The 18,951-nt window shown below is 37.6% G+C and overlaps 1 protein-coding gene across 1 annotated transcript in view; it reads right to left on the reverse strand.

Moving 5' to 3' along the window:
- Positions 1-381: 381 nt before the first annotated feature.
- LOC126336474 (uncharacterized) overlaps positions 382-18,951 on the reverse strand; it is a 97,960-nt gene continuing 79,390 nt past the window's right edge. Inside the window, exons 6-9 of the mRNA XM_050000214.1 lie at positions 16,538-16,669; positions 16,373-16,426; positions 1,958-2,097; positions 382-550 (exon numbers count right to left, since the gene is read on the reverse strand). Coding sequence (XP_049856171.1) covers positions 524-550; positions 1,958-2,097; positions 16,373-16,426; positions 16,538-16,669 — 353 coding nt within the window. The 3' untranslated portion in view covers positions 382-523. The remainder of the gene's footprint in view (positions 551-1,957; positions 2,098-16,372; positions 16,427-16,537; positions 16,670-18,951) is intronic.

The following is an 18,951-nucleotide window of genomic DNA, read 5'->3' on the forward strand; positions in this document are numbered from 1 at the left end:
TCAGTTACATAATTGATGTTTCAATCCAAACTAATCTGTGGCTTTCAACAATGGGAAGTATGGCCTTTTCTAGCAAGTTATTTTGCAAGCCATTAAATCACAAGTCAAAATGCTGGGCCATGCACTTTTTGCAGTAGCATTTCTTATCATGCACACCAGTCAGTTTTCATGGCCCCATTAATGTTAACATTCTGTCACACAAAAAATTTCAATATCATTTGGCTTGGAGGCTGAGTTGCTTAGTTAAAAAAATATAGCCCTTAATATTTTTCTCTATAATTTATTTCTACTGTGTTGTAAATTAGAGACAATCAACTTTTATAGAAGGAAAATTTTATTTGACATTTGTTAGTTGTAAACACTGTTTCCTTGGGAAATAATAATAATAATAATAATAATAATGTAGAAAGGGATTCTGACATTCTTTCTATTTTATTACTTCTTTACAACATAAATTAATATAAGATGATGTTACAGTAAGTTAAAGTTAGTAGTTGTTCATTACTTCTCTGGCAGAGATCCATCACCTGGCTCCATACATATTAGCATTCTGAAATAAAGCCAAACAGTATTTCCATGTACTAACAAAGCATAAATTAAAATCATCCCTATTATTTTGTCATTGTGTGTGTGTGTGTGTGTGTGTGTGTGTGTGTGTGTGTGTGTGTAAAATCAAGGGAAAATACCTCTGTACCCATGTGCCATCACTAAACGATGGAAAATCAGGGAGTGAATAACAACGATATTATTATAGCAGGAAGGTTCTGGTGGAATGTTAGTGCTTTACAAGGAAAGGAGACCACTCACTGAAAAGTATGTGTTGAACCATTCACAGGCACACACATGCACACACGCCACATACATGCACACACACACACACACACACACACACACACACACACACACACACACACAAATAAAGGTAAATATGAAAACTTACTAGCTTTTTTAGTAATCCTTTCTTGAGCAAGAGTACAAATATAAACATACACTTAAATAAGCAAAATATCAAAATTTAAAGAATAATAAGCCGTACTTTTACACTGTGCATACTGAAAATATGTATTACATGCAACATAACTGTACAGTCAACACAATAACATATCTGTTACATAGATATTTACTGAATTCCTGTTTATAAGAATTCCTTGCGAATCAAGGGAAAATACCTCTGTACCCATGTGCCATCACTAAACGATGGAAAATCAGGGAGTGAATAACAACGATATTATTATAGCAGGAAGGTTCTGGTGGAATGTTAGTGCTTTACAAGGAAAGGAGACCACTCACTGAAAAGTATGTGTTGAACCATTCACAGGCACACACATGCACACACGCCACATACATGCACACACACACACACACACACACACACACACACACACACACACACAAATAAAGGTAAATATGAAAACTTACTAGCTTTTTTAGTAATCCTTTCTTGAGCAAGAGTACAAATATAAACATACACTTAAATAAGCAAAATATCAAAATTTAAAGAATAATAAGCCGTACTTTTACACTGTGCATACTGAAAATATGTATTACATGCAACATAACTGTACAGTCAACACAATAACATATCTGTTACATAGATATTTACTGAATTCCTGTTCATAAGAATTCCTTGCGAATCTCCATCATTTGTAAAACCACAGCAAGGAAACTGTGAGTAATGCTGAAGTGGTACAACACATTTATTGAGCACCTTTCACAGACATTAAGTCTTATATTTGCCCTAGAGTTGGAATGACACTGCATACTCTTCCACTTCTCTTGAGTTAATAAAGAGTATAATTTAGTCTTTACTGTGTTCCTTTATGTAAATCTCACAACACAGAATCCTCTACTTTTCATTCATTACTTTTGCAACCAAAAACAGTATAAATATAATAAGAATCCAACTCATAAAAATATTTTAACTAATTATTATTATCATACAGATGTTGTTACTTACTGGAAATTTGCAACCTTCGTATCTATGCCAATAACAAGTTACAAATGGTGGTACATCACATCTGCACTTCACGCAAATACCAGGGCTCACTAGATGATCTCCTCTTCTGAGTTTTAGGTCTCCAAAGGAGCAGTGAAGTTCTTAAATGTAAATAAATAACATGTTATGATTACAACACATTACAACAGAAACTTATATTAACTGTAGACATGAGCATGAATTACAGTAGATTTATTCCCTAATGAAGTTTGTTCTAAATAATCAACTGCAATTCAAAAGGAATAATTACACTATGAGAAGAAAAATTGTAATCATTACTCCACAGTAATGTTCACTTTAGCACAAAAACATGAGCACAATGCTGCAACCAAAATTTTTGATCACTGGTGATATGAAACGTCTGGCAGTCAGCAAATTGAAAAAGTTTCTCCTTGACAAATCTTCTATTCCACAGAAGAATGTCTGTTATTGTAGTATGTAAAAGTTGCTGGGTAAGAAGTAGTTCCTCACATATGTATATTATCTGTATACTTGCACAATTAAACTCTGTCTTGGACTCTGGCACTAAATCCAAAGACATTCGGGTCATATGTAAAGTACACCAGTGGCAAGATACAATCAATATCTTTACTGCACCAGTAATGATATTACCAATGATGGTGCCACTCAAGCAGAGTTACACTGTTTTCCAAAATTCCTTAATCAAAGATGACGAAGTAAATATTCCAGAAAATTTAAATCAAGAACAGTTATCAAGTTGAGTAACTTTGAAGTAGTTATTCCTCAGTGTACCAAAGCAGCTTAAAGCACTTGATAAAGGCAAGTCTTGTGGTGCAGATTGTATACCAGGTTGGGTTTCTTCCAGAGTACACTGACAAAACAGCTCCACGCTTAACAGTCACATACAACTACTCTCTCAACAAAAGATCCATACCTTAAGACCAAGATGTTGCACAGGTCAAAGCAATACTCAAGAAATGAAATAGAAGTAATCTGATGAATTATTGACCCATATTAGCAACCTCACTTTCCAGTAGGATTTTGGAACATATACTGTGTTTGAACATTATGTCTTACCTCAAAGAAAATGCTCTGTTGACATAGTCAGCATTAATTCAGAAAATAGTGTTCTTGTGAAATACAACTAGTTCTTTATTTGTATAAAGTAATGAGTGCTACTGAAATGGGCCTCAAATTTATTCCACATTTCTAGGTTCCCAGAGGAGTTCTGACACCAATCTTTACATGAAACTTCTAATCAAATTGCGTGCCTATGGAGTTATACCTCAGTTGTGTGTAACTGGATTCATGGTTAGCTGTCAGAAAGGTCACAGCTTGTAGTGATTGATGGAAAGTCATTGAATAAAACAGAAGTGATATCTGTCATTCCCCGAAGGAGTGTTATAGGCACTCCGATGTTCCTCATCTATATAAATGATTTAAGAGGCAATCTGAGCAGACCTCTTAGTTTGTTTGCTGATGATGCTGCCATTTACCAGCCACAAAAATCATCTTGTTGTTGTGGTCTTCAGTCCAGAGACTGGTTTGATGCAGCTCTCCATGCTACTTTATCCTGTGGAATCTTCTTCATCTCCAAGTCATATGAACACCAAAACCAATTTGAAAAATGACTTAGACGTGATATCTGTATGGTACAAAAAGTGGCAACTCACTCTAACTAAGGAAAAGTGTGAGATAATCTACATGAATACTAAAAGGAAATGGTTAAATTTCAGTTACATGATAAACCACACAGATCCATGGTCATCAATTCAACTAAATACCTATGAGTTACTATTACAAACAATTTAAATCAGAATGATCACATAGATAGCATTGTGGCAAAGTAAAGAAAAGGCTGTACTTTATTGCAACAGGTCTACGAAAGAGTTTTCCAACACTTTTCTTGCCTGTCCTCTTCTGGAGTACTGCTGTGTGGTTTAGGGTCCTTGCCAGATAGAACAGACAGAGAACACTGGAAAAGACCAAAGAAGGAAAGGTTGTTTTGTATGATCACGAAATAGGGGAGAGAGTGCCATGGATGTGAGTTGGGATGGCATTCGTTAAAACAGTGGCATTTTCTGCTGTGGCAAGATCTTTTCATGAAATTTCTATGACAAATTTCTCCTCTGAATGCAAAAATATTTTATTTGCAAAAAACTACAGAGGAAAAAATGATCATCATAATAAAATATGAGAAGTCAGAACTTGTAGAGAAGGACTGGTGTGTCCCTTTTTTCCAAGTGCTGTTCAAGATGGAACAGTAGACAAATAGCCTGAGAGTATTTCAGCCAACCTTATACCAGGAAATTAAGTATGAATTGAAGAGTATTCATGTAGATGTAGATGTAGGAAAACAAGCTTTATAAATGCTCAGTGTGTAGCCATATTTATAATTATTTTGTGATTTGAATGTAAAATGACTCATTCCACATCATTATAATTTGTCATGGAGATGACCCATGACACATGAAGCTAACTAATTACCAATAGAAGAGCTATAGTTGGAGTTTAGAAGAGTATTTGATGAAGTGTTGACTTGATATGTAATTGTACAACAGTTCATGATGGAAGTTTACAGTATCTGTAAACAAACTTTTAAAGAAACAGTGTCTAATGCACAGTGGATGTAAAACAAAGGCTTGGTCCATACATAGACAGAAGATAAATGAAATGCCTTTCACTCTCAAAAGGACAATGTGTGTATCCTTCAATGCCTACTGCAGCAGAATCTTTATAAAGAACCTTTCACAAAACACAAACAGTGGCACCAAAGTAAGTGTACAGACACTCATGGATGACATGGAACTGGCAGTGAGGGCAGAAAAACATAAAGAGAAATTCTGAATTCATTGCTTCCTTATTGAGATCATTTGTAGGACAATGTTCACATCACATTAGCAGCTTGGCTAACTTCGTCAACAGACTTCAGTGAAGTAACACAGTTTGCTTAATCGATTTTGATGTAGTTTCATCTTTTAGAAGGATCCTAGCTAGGGACAGAGTGGCAACAAAATTCAAACGTTGTTATTCTGATTCACTCTTCCTTCATTGCAGTATATGTGTACGACAGATTATTTGAACAGGCTGACAAGGTTGCTACATAAGGCCCTTTGTATCCCTTAGTAGCCAACTCTTTTATCACAGATTTTGAAGAGAGATATCTGGAGTCAGCAACTCTTATACCAAATGTTTTTGTCATAGTGTGGCTTCATGGAGGTAATAATATAGTTTTTGCAGCATGTTAATTATTTTTAATAAGAATGCTCAGTTACCAAGGATACAGAAAAAGATGGTCTTTTTGTATCAAAGGAAAATTCAGACTTGAAAACTAACAAATTATGATAAAATTGCTGATACCAGAATATGTACTGTAACCCCCCCCCCCCCCCCATGAACCATGGACCTTGCCATTGGTGGGGAGGCTTGGGTGCCTCAGCGATACAGATAGCCGTACCATAGGTACAACCACAATGGAGGGGTATCTGTTGAGAGGTCAGACAAACGTGTGGTTCCTGAAGAGGGGCAACAGCCTTTTCAGTAGTTGCAGGGGCCACAGTCTGGATGATTGACTGATCTGGCCTTGTAACAATAACCAAAATGGCCTCCCTGTGCTGGTACTGCGAATGACTGAAAGCAAGGGAAAACTACGGCCGTAATTTTTCTCAAGGGCATCCAGCTTTACTGTATGATTAAATGATGATGGCGTCCTCTTGGGTAAAATATTACGGAGGTAAAATAGTCCCCCATTCGGATCTCCGGGCGGGGACTACTTAGGAGGACATCGTTATCAGGAGAAAGAAAACTGGCGTTCTACGGATCGGAGCGTGGAATGTCAGATCCCTTAATTGGGCAGGTAGGTTAGAAAATTTAAAAAGGGAAATGGATAGGTTAAAGTTAGATATAGTGGGAATTAGTGAAGTTCAGTGGCAGGAGGAACAAGACTTCTGGTCAGGTGACTACAGGGTTATAAACACAAAATCAAATAGGGGTAATGCAGGAGTAGGTTTAATAATGAATACGGAAATAGGAATGCGGGTAAGCTACTACAAACAGCATAGTGAACGCATTATTGTGGCCAAGATAGATATGAAGCCCACACCTACTACAGTAGTACAAGTTTATATGCCAACTAGCTCTGCAGATGACGAAGAAATTGAATAAATGTATGATCAAATAAAATAAATTATTCAGATAGTGGAGGGAGATGAAAATTTAATAGTCATGGATGACTGGAATTTGAGTGTAGGAAAAGGGAGAGAAGGAAACATAGTAGGTGAATATGGATTGGGGCTAAGAAATGAAAGAGAAAGCCACCTGCTAGAATTTTGCACAGAGCACAACTTAATCATAGCTGACACTTGGTTTAAGAATCATGAAAGATGGCTGTATACATGGAAGAACCCTGGAGGTACTAAAAGGTGTCAGATAGATTATATAATGGTAAGACAGAGATTTAGGAACCAGGTTTTAAATTGTAAGACATTTCCAGGGGCAGATGTGGACTCTGACCACAATCTATTGAGTATGACCTGTAGATTAAAACTGAAGAAACTGCAAATAGGTGCGAATTTAAGAAGATGGGACCTGGATAAACTGAAAGAAGCAGAGGTTGTACAGAGATTCAGGGAGAGCATAAGGGAACGATTGACAGGAATGGGGGAAAGAAATAAAGTAGAAGAAGAATGGGTAGCTTTGAGGGATGAAGTAGTGAAGACAGCACAGGATCAAGTAGGTAAAAAGTCAAGGGCTAGTAGAAATCCTTGGGTAACAGAAGAAATATTGAATTTAATTGATGAAAGGAGAAAATATAAAAATGCAGTAAATGAAGCAGGCAAAAAGGAATACGAACGTCTCAAAAATGAGATCGACAGGAAGTGCAAAATGGCTAAGCAGGGATGGCTAGAGGACAAATGTAAGGATGTAGAGGCTTATCTCACTAGGGATAAGATAGATACTGCCTACAGGAAAATTAAAGAGACCTTTGGATACAAGAGAACCACTTGTGTGAACATCAAGAGCTCAGATGGAAACACAGTTCTAAGCAAAGAAGGGAAAGCAGAAAGGTGGAAGGAGTACATAGAGGGTCTAGACAAGGAGAATGTACTTGAGGACAATATTATGGAAATGGAAGAGGATGTGGATGAAGATGAAATGGGAGATATGATATTGAGTGAAGAGTTTGACAGAGCACTGAAAGACCTGAGTCGAAACAGGGCCCCCAGAGTAGACAACATTCCATTGGAACTACTGATGGCCTTGGGAGAGCCAGTCCTGACAAAACTCCACCATCTGGTGAGCAAGATGTATGAAACAGGCGAAATACCCTCAGACTTCAAGAAGAATATAGAAGAATATAATAATTCCAATCCCAAAGAAAGCAGGTGTTGATGGATGTGAAAATTACTGAACAATCAGTTTAATAAGCCACAGCTGCAAAATACTAACACAAATTCTTTACAGACGAATTGAAAAACTAGTAGAAGCCGACCTCAGGGAAGAGCAGTTTGGATTCTGTTGAAACACTGGAACACGACTTATCTTAGAAGAAAGATTAAGGAAAGGCAAACCTACCTTTTTAGACTTAGAGAAAGCTTTCAACAATGTTGACTGGATTACTCTCTTTCAAATTATAAAGGTGGCATGGGTAAAATACAGGGAGCGAAAGGCTATTTACAACTTGTACAGAAACCAGATGCCAGTTATAAGAGTCGAGGGGCATGAAAGAGATGCAGTGGTTGAGAAGGGAGTTAGACAGGGCTATAGCCTATCCCTGATGTTATGCAATCTGTGCATTGAACAAGCAGTAAAGGAAACAAAAGAAAAGTTCGGAGCAGGTATTAAAATCCATGGAGAAGAAATAAAAACTTTGAGGTTTGCCGATGACATTGTAATTCTGTCAGAGACATCAAAGGACTTGGAACAGCAGTTGAACGGAATGGACAGTGTCTTGAAAGGTGGATATAAGATGAACATCAACAAAAGCAAAACAAGGATAATGGAATGTAGTAGAATTAAGTCGGGTGATGCTGAGGGAATTAGATTAGGAAATGAGACACTTAAAGTAGTAAAGGAGTTTTGCTATTTAGGAAGTAAAATAACTGATGATGGTCAAAGTAGAGAGGATATAAAATGTAGACTGGCAATGGAAAGGAAAGAATTTCTGAAGAAGAGAAATTTGTTAACATCAAGTATAGATTTAAGTGTCAGGAAGTCATTTCTGAAAGTATTTGTATGGAGTGTAGCCATGTATGGAAGTGAAACATGGACGATAAATTGTTTGTACAAGAAGAGAATAGAAGCTTTCAAAATGTGGTGCTACAGAAGAATGCTGAAGATTAGACGGGTAGATCACATAACCAATGAGGAAGTATTGAATAGGATTAGGGAGAAGAGAAGTTTGAGGCACAACTTGACCAGAAGAAGGGATCGGTTGGTAGGACATGTTCTGAAGCATCAAGGGATCACCAATTTAGTATTGGAGGGCAGCGTGGAGGGTAAAAATGGTAGAGGGAGACCAAGAGATGAATACACTAAGCAGATTCAGAAGGATGTAGGTTGCAGTAGGTACTGGGAGATGAAGAAGCTTGCACAGGATAGAGTAACATGGAGAGCTGCATCAAATCAGTCTCAGGACTGAAGAACACGATGACGACTGTAAACACCAGTCACAGATTAGACTTTAGGCCTGTTCTGACTGACTGACAGCCTAAAGGGCTGTAGCTCAGGAGACTAAATGTGTAATGGTGCCAACTCTCTCTCTCTCTCTCTCTCTCTCTCTCTCTCTCTCTCTCTCTCTCTCTCTCTCTCTCACACACACACACACACACACACACACACTCACACACACAAAGGATGGGCAGGCCACTCAGACTTCAGGATGAGAGGGACCCATCTGGTCCTCCAAATTTAAGTTTCCTGAGGTTTTGTGATATCATACTATCAAGGGATGGGGCAATGAGTCTAGGAATTAATTCAGAAACTTCAGTAATTGATAAATCTGCAAATTTGCATATCAGTTCTGTGTGTGATGCAAAGACAGTCAAGAGATGATGGATAGATAATGATGATAGCTATCCACAGAAAAATTCCCCCAATTTTTGTAATTCATTAACTAGATGCATTAAAATGTTATTATCTGTTTCCAAGATGACTATTTCTGTTAAAACCAGGCCTTCGTCTGGATCTGAATGTTTTCACATGCATGGATATACCTGCAAGATGAAGTTGACTTTTATAAAGACGCCAGCACCTGTCAACTTAACATTACAAGGTGGGTTTTCCAGAAGTGTTGAAAAATACACTATTAGGTCAAAGTAGTGCCCCTGTGGTCTGTGGATTATTTTCTTTGGGAGTAGAGGTTTTACACACCACCCAAGGTTAGCAGCAACTCTTACTTCCTGGACTGTCTCGGAGAAGTCAACACATACTTCTGCAACAGGTACAATCAGACTCCATATGACATTGTCTTACATCTAGGCAGCATGTTGCAGTAGTGTTCCTGTGCCATGAAACCTCAGACATTTGCGGAAGGTTGTCAGTTTTCAATGAACAAACTGTGTAAGCAAACTATTATAGTTAAAAGAAGGGTAGCTCAATAGGAGAGAGAATATCACAGATATGATGTGTGAGTTTGGAGGGAGGGTAATTATTAAAACAAAGGTGTTTTTTGTTGTAGTGAGTTCTTTCCACAAACTTTCAGTTGCCAAGTTTCTCCTCCAAATGCCAAAATATTTTTTGTCTCCCACTTAGGCAGAAATGAGCATGATAATAAAATAAGAAAAATCAGAGCCTGTGCAGAAAGAACTACTCCATCACACTCCTGGGCCTGTGAAATGAAAAATGCCACTGCCATTGGAAAACATGATTAGCATGAATGGGTCCAGAGCATGATGGAGCTGCCACCAGCTTGTCTCTGTCCTGCAGTAGAGGTTTCAAGGAGATGTTTTCCCAGAAGATGATGGAATCATGCCCTCACATCGGCATGATGAAGAAGGTATCAGGATTCATTAGACCATGCAATGCTCTGCCACTGCACCAATGTCCAATGCCCATATCAAAGGTCCATTTCAGCCAAAGTTGTCAAAGCTGTGGTGTTAAAATTGGCACATGGGTGGGTCATCGGCTGCGGAGGCCCATCGTTAGGAGTGTTAGGTACATAGTGTGTTCAGCCACACTTTTACTCTGCCAAGCATTAAAATCTGATGTTAGTTCCACCACAGTTTACCCCCTGTCCTGTTTCACCAGTCTGCCTAGCCTATGATGTCTGACACCTGTAATGAGGTGTGACTCCCCAACGCCATGACATCTGGATGTGATTTCACCACATGTTGAAGACATTCATCACAGCAGTTCTTGAACACCTGGCAAGTCATGCAGTTTTTGAAATGCTTATGCTGAGCATTAATATGAATTTTTTAGGTTTCAGCTCACAAATTCACCTGACTGACATTGTCAAGTATTTCAGAACATTATTAGCCATGACCCACCTGACCAAGACTCAACAAATCAGCTTGATTGTCTGATGCTTCAAACTGGAGACAAAACTCTGGTGGGACATGACAGGGAATTTCTGTCAGACATTTAGTAAGTTGGGTACCTAATTCGTACTGGGGCAATGCACAACATTAGTGGGTAAACCTCAGGATTACAAATGTAGTCCCTTCTGTCCAAAATTCAGAATACTGAGAAAGCTTTTCCTCTCAGAACTGTCAGTTGCATTGCATCTCAATCACCTTATGGACCAGAAAGAATTAGTGTTAATATTAAATCAACACAAGCCTGTTTGGACACACCATCAGTTAATAAAAGACCTTTACAAGCATTTATCAACCTCTGTAGTTGCTAATGGCTATGGATGACTTACAGTAAGATACACTTTTCTCTTTGTATATCCTCTGAAATGTAAAGCTGTTGAGTATTACTTCTGAACTAAAGTTTTTTTTACAACAATGTATTTGTAAGTCCACAAGGCAATGCATCCAACACACACACAAAAGTGGTCCAGGTTTTGAAATGACTTGCCATGAAGTTAATAGTTATTGTGACATAATACTTGATTTATTCAACATTTCATTTCATACATATTTATACAGTTCCAGAGGTAAATATTAAAACATAAGACTTAGAGCTCTTTTCTTTACCTATGCTCCCTTGCACTTTCCAAAGAATTTCCCTACATATTATGTTAAACCATGTCAGAAACAGAATAATGCAACTGGCACAAATCAGATATAGTATAAGACATATACATGTTCTAGAACAATCCAGAACACTCAATGAGTCAAACTACAGTTCAAGTAACTTCTGTTTTTAGATTATTTATCAGATTTAGTTTATACAACATTTTCCAATGATATGCACTTATATGAAAATTTTTAGTACTAATATCAAATGACAAAGGTTACAAAGTTTGTAAATATAAAAATTAGAAACTTCTTTTTATGTTGTAATATGGATATAATGTTGCTGTTGTGGCCTTCAGTCCAAAGACTGGTTTGATGCTGCTCTCCATGTTACTCTGTCCTGTGCAACCCTCTTCATCTCCAAGTAACTACTGCAACCTACATCCTTCTGAATCTGCTTACTGTATTCATCTCTTGGTATCCCTCTACAATTTTAATCCCCCACCCCACACAAACTTCCCTCCAGTACTAAATTGGTGAGCCCTTGATGTCTCAGAATGTGTCCTACCAACTGATCCCATCTTCTAGTCTGGTTGTGCCACAGATTTCTTTTCTCACCAGTCCTATTCAGTATCTCCTCAGTAGTTACATGATCTACCCATCTAATCTTCAGCATTCTTCTCTAACACATTTACAAAGCTTCTACTCTTGTCTTGTTTAAACTGTTTACTCTCCATATTTCACTTTCATAGATAGCTATACTCCATAAAAATACTTCCAGAGAGGACTTCCTGACGCTTTTGTTTAAATCTATACTTGATTTTAACAAATTTCTCTTCTTCGTAAATGCTTTTCTTGCTGTTGCCAGTCTACCTTTTATATTGTCTCTACTTCAGCCATCATCAGTTATTTTTCTGGCCAAATAGTAAACCTCATCTACAACTCTGAGCGTCTCACTTACTACTATAATTCCTTCAGCATCACCTGATTTGATTTAACTATATTCCACTATCCATGTTTTGCTTTTGTTGATGTTCATCTTGTATCCTCCTTTCAAGACACTGTCCATGCCATTCAACTGCTCTTCCAAGTCCTTTGCTGTCTCTGACAGAATTACAATGTCATCATCAAACCTCAAAGCTTTTATTTCTTCTCCGTGAACTTTAATTCCTACTCCAAATTTTTCTTTAGTTTCCTTTACTGCTTGTTCAATGCACAGATTGCATAACATCAGGGATAGGCTACAGCCCTGTCTAACTCCCTTCTCAACCACTGCATCTCTTTCATGCCCCTCGACTCTTATAACTGGCATCTGGTTTCTGTACAAGTTGTAAATAGCCTTTCGCTCCATGTATTCTACCCTGCTACACTCAGAATTTTAAACAGCTTATTTCAGTCAACATTGTCAAAAGCTTTCTCTAAGTCTGCAAATGCTATAAACATAGGTTTGCCATTCCTTAACCTATTTTCTATGAGAAGTTGTAGGGTCAGCATTGCCTCATGCATTCCTACATTTCTCCAGAATCCAATGTGATCTTCCCTGAGGTTGGCTTCTACCAGTTTGTCCATTCTTCTGTAAAGAATTCATGTTAGTGTTTTGTAACCATGACTTATTAAATTAATAGTTTTAATTTTCACACCTGTCAGTACCTGCTTTCTTTGGAACTAGAATTACTGTATTCTTCTTGAAGTCTGAAGGTATTTTACCTGTCTCAAACATCTTTCTCACCAGATGGAAGATTTTTGTCATGGTTGGCTCTCCAAAGGCTATCAATAGTTCTAATGGAATGCTGTCTATTTCCAGGGCCTTGTTTTGACTGAGATATTTCAGTGCTCTGTCATCAAATTCTTCATTCCATATTGTATCTTCCATCTCAGCTTCATCTACATTCTCTTTGTTTCAATAATATTGCCCTCAAGTGCATCTCCCCTGCATAGAACCTCTATATACTCCTTTCACCTTTCATGTTTCCCTTCTTTGCCTAGGACTGATTTTCCATTGGAGCTCTCAATATTCATACATATGGTTCTCTTTTCTCCAAAGGTTTCTTTAATTTTCCTGTAGATGGTATCTATCTCTCCCCTAGTAACATATGCTTCTAAATCCTTACATTTGTCTTATAGCCATTCCTGGTTAGCCATTTTGCACTTCCTGTCAATCTCATTTTTTAGATGTTTGAAATACCTTTCACGTGCTTCATTTACTGCATATTTATATTTTCTCCTTTCATCAATTCAATTCAATATCTCTCGTGTTACCTAAGAATTTCTAATATCTCTCATCTATTTAACTACTTGATCCTCTGCTGCCTTCACTATTTCATCTCTCAAAGCTACCCATTCTTCTACTGCTTTCCTTTCCTCTGTTCTTTTCAATTGTTCCCTAAGGCTCCCTCGGAAACTCTCAAAAACCTCTGGTTCTTTCAGTTTATCCAGTCCCACATCCTTAAATTCCTACCTTTTTGCAGTTTATTCAGTTTTAAACTATAGTTCATAAGCAATAAATTGTGGTCAGAGTACATGTTTGCCCCTGGAAATATCTTATGATTTAAAATCTAGTTCCAAAATCTCTGTCTTACCATTGCATAATCAGTCTGCAACCTTCCATAGAAATGTAGGCTTTGTCAGCACTTAAAACTGAATAGTAAAAATAGCAAGACTGGTGTAGATTTGCTTTTAGAGTATTTGCAGTAATAATTTGCCAACAATTTTCAATAGTGTAGGATTCAAGTTTTAGAAAATATGACAATATAAAAGGAAAATTATATTTACAGAAAAACTGCACTAAATGACTGGCAAAACTTTACAAACATCAACAAATATGAGATATATTATATACAAATGAATACTAATTCACATATGGCCAGAATTTACGTGGTAGCATAGAGTTTACTAACTGAGGGAAATTTCTGATACAACCTGATTTATTGTAATAAACAAATTGTAATATAGCAAATGGCCAGGGAATCACCTGACTGAACGGGCAGCAGCAGGATAACTGAGAGAATAACTCCAGGTCTGTGCAGTAAATAGAAGCTAACACTTGGCAAATACTGAACCAAGGAGATAATTGCAACCAAGCAGTGTACAACAAAGACTGTTCAGTAGTTAAACTAGTATTAAAACAGAGAACCTGCTGCTGCAGATTCTTTTCCACTGTCAGGAAATGCAAATAAGATCTCTTCACTCTTCTGACATAGATCTTCATCACAGGTATTCGAAAGTTCTTCATCACCCCAAGGAGAGACAATGTAGTGGTGGATGCTATTCTTTCTTATTGCTCAGTATTAATATTAGAAATGGAAAGTTGCTACTCACCACATAGCAGAGATGCTGAGTTGCGAAAGGCACAACAAAAAGATTCACACAATCATAACTTGAGTTTGGTTTCAGTTGTCTGAGACTGTAGACGTGTGTGCAAGTTGCATTTGCTTATCATGACTCAGCATCTGCACTATGTGGTGAGTAGCAGCTTTCCTTCTCCAATATTGTTACATTCCATCCTGGATTTTCTATTGCTCAGTATGACAGACGAAAATCTGGACAACCCAAATAGTAAAGAAAGAGATGTGCTTCTGAATAAGTATGTACTAGGGAGTATGGGAATGGAAAGGAAGCTTAGGTAGGATGCTCCATACCAATCTGGTAATGGCAAACTATTATTTGGGACAAAACACTATGAAATAGCATGAGTGAATTGATACTGAGATACCAAAAAATTGTAGGAGACATATTGTATCATTGTCAACAAGATAATGAAGAGTGAACGCTGTGCATGCCAGTGTCCTGCAGGTGTAGCTTATCAACTCAACTATGACCATGCCAAATGTTTAGGGGTAATAAAGGGGTATACATACTTTGTAGGTATGGACTGAAAACTGCAAACTACAAAGCAGCTCACAAGTTGTGTTTCATGCTAGAAAGCTAAATGTTGCTTGGGAAAATGAAACTTGCACCCACTAAAGCACAAAGAGCTGTCATAAAGAGGAAGTTACCTGACGGAACTAAGGGCTGTAAATTTTTTTTGACATACTCAGTGCATTCATGAAGCACATTTAGTTTTATCCAAAATGAACTATGACCATTACAGTCTTCAGTCCACTGAATTCTTCATCCAATTAAAGAGAGGAGAAGATATAAACAAATACAATTATTCAGCAAATTCTTCATGATTCCAGAACTGGGGATGAATGGAGAGTAGTAAAAGTCAACAGTGAAATAAACACTGCATTTGTTTAATCATGATTGATAATGACATTTATTTTTGGATATTTTAGGTGATTCATAATATAGTTCCATTACATCATGAACCAATTTTCTTGAGCAGATTTTTTTCTTGGGCATGCTGACATGAACAAAAACCCTCAATTGATACTTACATAATTTTATAAAGTATGTGAAATTTAAAACTTTCCTGGCATGTAGATTGTTCCACAACATTTTGGGTCAACTGCCAGCTGTCTGTAACTTTCTGCTACAATATTTTGGCACAGACTCTTCAGGCCACCTTCAGGTGAATACTGCCAATGATGCCCAGAGATCTCCTATTTAAGACCCTGCCACATTATGAACCGTTAAAGATGTCTTGGTGTTGTGGAAGGCAAGTGTTTATAGGATTCCGAGTGAGTGCTGCACATCTTATACAGGGCAAATGGCACTGACTGTTCAGGATATTATGGAACACCAGTAGCATACTTGCCTCTCCAAGCTAACAAGTCTGCCATTACCAAACACTGTATTTCCACTGCCCATTCAATGAAAAACAGTGAAACAAAAATTGTGGTCCATATGTAAAACATGTTGGAGCACTATCATGAATGACTGGTTGAGGCCCTTATCGATCAAGACAGTGGGTTACAGCTAATTTCTGTAAGGAATCCTGCCATAGGAAAACTTCATTCTTTATATAGCCAGCATCATTCTCCAATTTTGCCATGTGAAGACAGTCAATCTGATATTGATGAGAGCTTTCATCACAGAGGGTGTGCTGTGTAGTGCACAGACTTGCAGCAGAAGTGCTTGCACTGAAGCTGCACACATGCAGTGACAACTGGGCACATCATGTGTGTACCTGGGGGTGTTATGTAGGAGACATCAGTGTATTTTCGCCAGTATTCACTTGAACATGGCCACAAGACACTGCACCGAAACATTGTGCAACAGGTTACAGATATCCAGCAGTTCACCCAAAATTCCACAGAACAGTAAAGTAAAATAGTTGGTCATTAACATAGGAAATCACAGTTGGGGAAATTAATGCACGCAATGAAAAATAATGTTTCTGACTTACCATCTGCTGAAGACGTATGATTTGAGGACTGAAGAACATAATCTGAGCCTACAGCTGTAACATAGAATGCAAAGTTACTTAAAAGTAAAATTTTATATATTCTTCAATAAATTTTCGTTAGTTTAGCACCACAACAGAATGAGTATGTCACATTATTGTACTTACGACAGTGAAGTGCATGAGGGCAACAGCTGAATTCCTCTGCAAAAATGGGAGCACAACTTTTCAGATGAGCGACTTTGAACCGAATCATCATGTCACAAGTGTACTTATGGCACCATGGTCCATTCAGTGTTCCTGTGAAAAATGAACTGGGTCTGGTTTACAAAAATTCCATTTGTGAACGAGTACTTGTCGACAAGTGTGTAGCCAGCAAGGAGCAGGGGATGGCAGCTACATCAAACCATAAAACATAGTGATCATCATAATCTGAACTCACATTGTATCCTGTCACACAGACATGCATGTCAGTTTCAAGAAAGCCAGAACATGTGACAGTTACTGACTAGTCCGAATTGTGCTCAGAGTTGTTTACTATTTTTAAAAAATCTCAAAACTGTTTTGCTAGTCACCACTATTCTCTTTGCACTTGAAAATACCAGATCCTACTTGGTTCTAAAAGCTTCCCATAGTGTAGTACATAGAAAGTATTCATGTGCATCTGAACGTTATCTGCTTGACAGAAATACTGCATGTTTACATCCCATACAAATTATACTGTATCATCTCAATACACTGTTGGTAATCAGTACTTATTATAAAGCAATACCATTACACATTTGTTCATTTACCCATTTCATTTACAGTTGGCAATTGAATTTAAACATTTTTCCTGTGGCTTGAATCTCATCACACGATGGATATACAGTAAGTATAACAATTAAAATATTTGATCATGTGCATTCAAAAGAGCTATAAACAATCACTTAATATGCCAACAATCAATACCATTTATTTGAATTCATGCAACATTATTTGTATCATAGGACCATACACTACAGTATCAGCATTACATAAAAATAACACTAAACAATAATGAGAGTGCTTTAACAATTTTTGCACATTTTTTCCATTATGACTATTGCTGTTGTAATTTTGTATCATTCTGGAGGCATTGGGACTGCAAGGGAAAATCAAATCCCCCAAAATTTCCCCCTTCCAAAGAGAAAGTAAATGGAGAAAGATGAAAGAGGTGTTATTCATTCTGGCCTACAAAAGAAAATGGTCTGTTTCCAGGTAAAGGGCATGAGGTTTTGGTTGTTTCTGCAGCATCAAATACACCTGGTGTAAACACAGTAACTGATTTCAAGAGATTATTATTATTCTCATCTCAGAAACATACAGGTACATGTCCATACATTTTATACAGATATGATTAAATTACTTTTGATCAAAAGTTGGCCACTTCCAGTGCATTTTCTGTTGCTTGTTGAAGATCATCTTCTGTATAGGAGACAGGGCACATGTGACACCGAAGCATATGCAGAACTGTCTGATTTCCACAGTCATACTGAATATCATCTGGATCAGTGTATTCCCATCTTGCCAAGCTAACTTTTGTCTAATTAGGACTTCCAAGTCGTCCATTCTCTATCGTGGCCTGGAGGTAAAGCTTCAACAACTCTTTTCCAACCAGGGGGGAGGTAGGTCATAGCCCTCCATAGTTTTGTAACTTAGATTTTCCAGCAGTAGTTCCAAGATCCTTTGATGTTCTAAGGAAACTCTTCCTTGACTTCAGTAGTTGCAGATGTGGTTAATACCCATGCAGAGGGTGGGTTATTTCCTGTTCCACTGCCTATCTTTCCTTGTCTGTAGCTATCTCTCTTTGAACATGTGGTGGTGCTATTTCTGTGAGGTGGTAAAGCCATTCGACTGGAGTGGATTTCAAGTAAACTGTTACAATTCTGCAGGTTTCATTGAGAGCTACATCCACCTGTTTGGCATGAGCTGAATCATACCAAACAGGACAGGCATACTCTGTCGCAGAATGGCATGGAAATATCCTAAGCCATCAAGGAAACACATAGTAGCTCTTTGAACATTCTGTCAGAGTACAGCAAGTATTAGTGGAACTGATCAAATAGGTCAAGATGTGAATCAGCACAGAATAAATATATGTACCAGGAATTGGTGCTGGCCTCTTTTCAGCTGGCAATTGGATATTAACGTACACAATTTCTGGATATTCTACACCACAAATGGAAATACAATCTCTCATATAAATTTTTAAAGATAAATTATGGAGGTATACTTGAGCAGGCACGTGGCACAACTGAAGGGCCTGGACAAACCCTGCACACTAGTACTGCAGCAGGTGAGCTCTGCTTTGATGGAATGAAACCCCTGATTGTGAAAATATAGTAAATGAAAAGCAGACCATGTGTTGGGGTAAATTGTAAGACATCAGCAAATGGCACTTGCAAGAAATGTAATGTGGCACTGCATGCTGAATGTTTTGCTACTTATCATATGAAGTAACTTGCTTTTTTTGTTTTGGATTTGTAATTTGTATACATGTTTAATTTGTTTTTTTTTTACAGTACAAAAATGTGTAATCTATCCATAAAAATATATGTTTT

Source organism: Schistocerca gregaria, chromosome 2, assembly GCF_023897955.1.
Source record: "Schistocerca gregaria isolate iqSchGreg1 chromosome 2, iqSchGreg1.2, whole genome shotgun sequence".
In the NCBI taxonomy this organism is placed as follows: domain Eukaryota; kingdom Metazoa; phylum Arthropoda; class Insecta; order Orthoptera; family Acrididae; genus Schistocerca; species Schistocerca gregaria.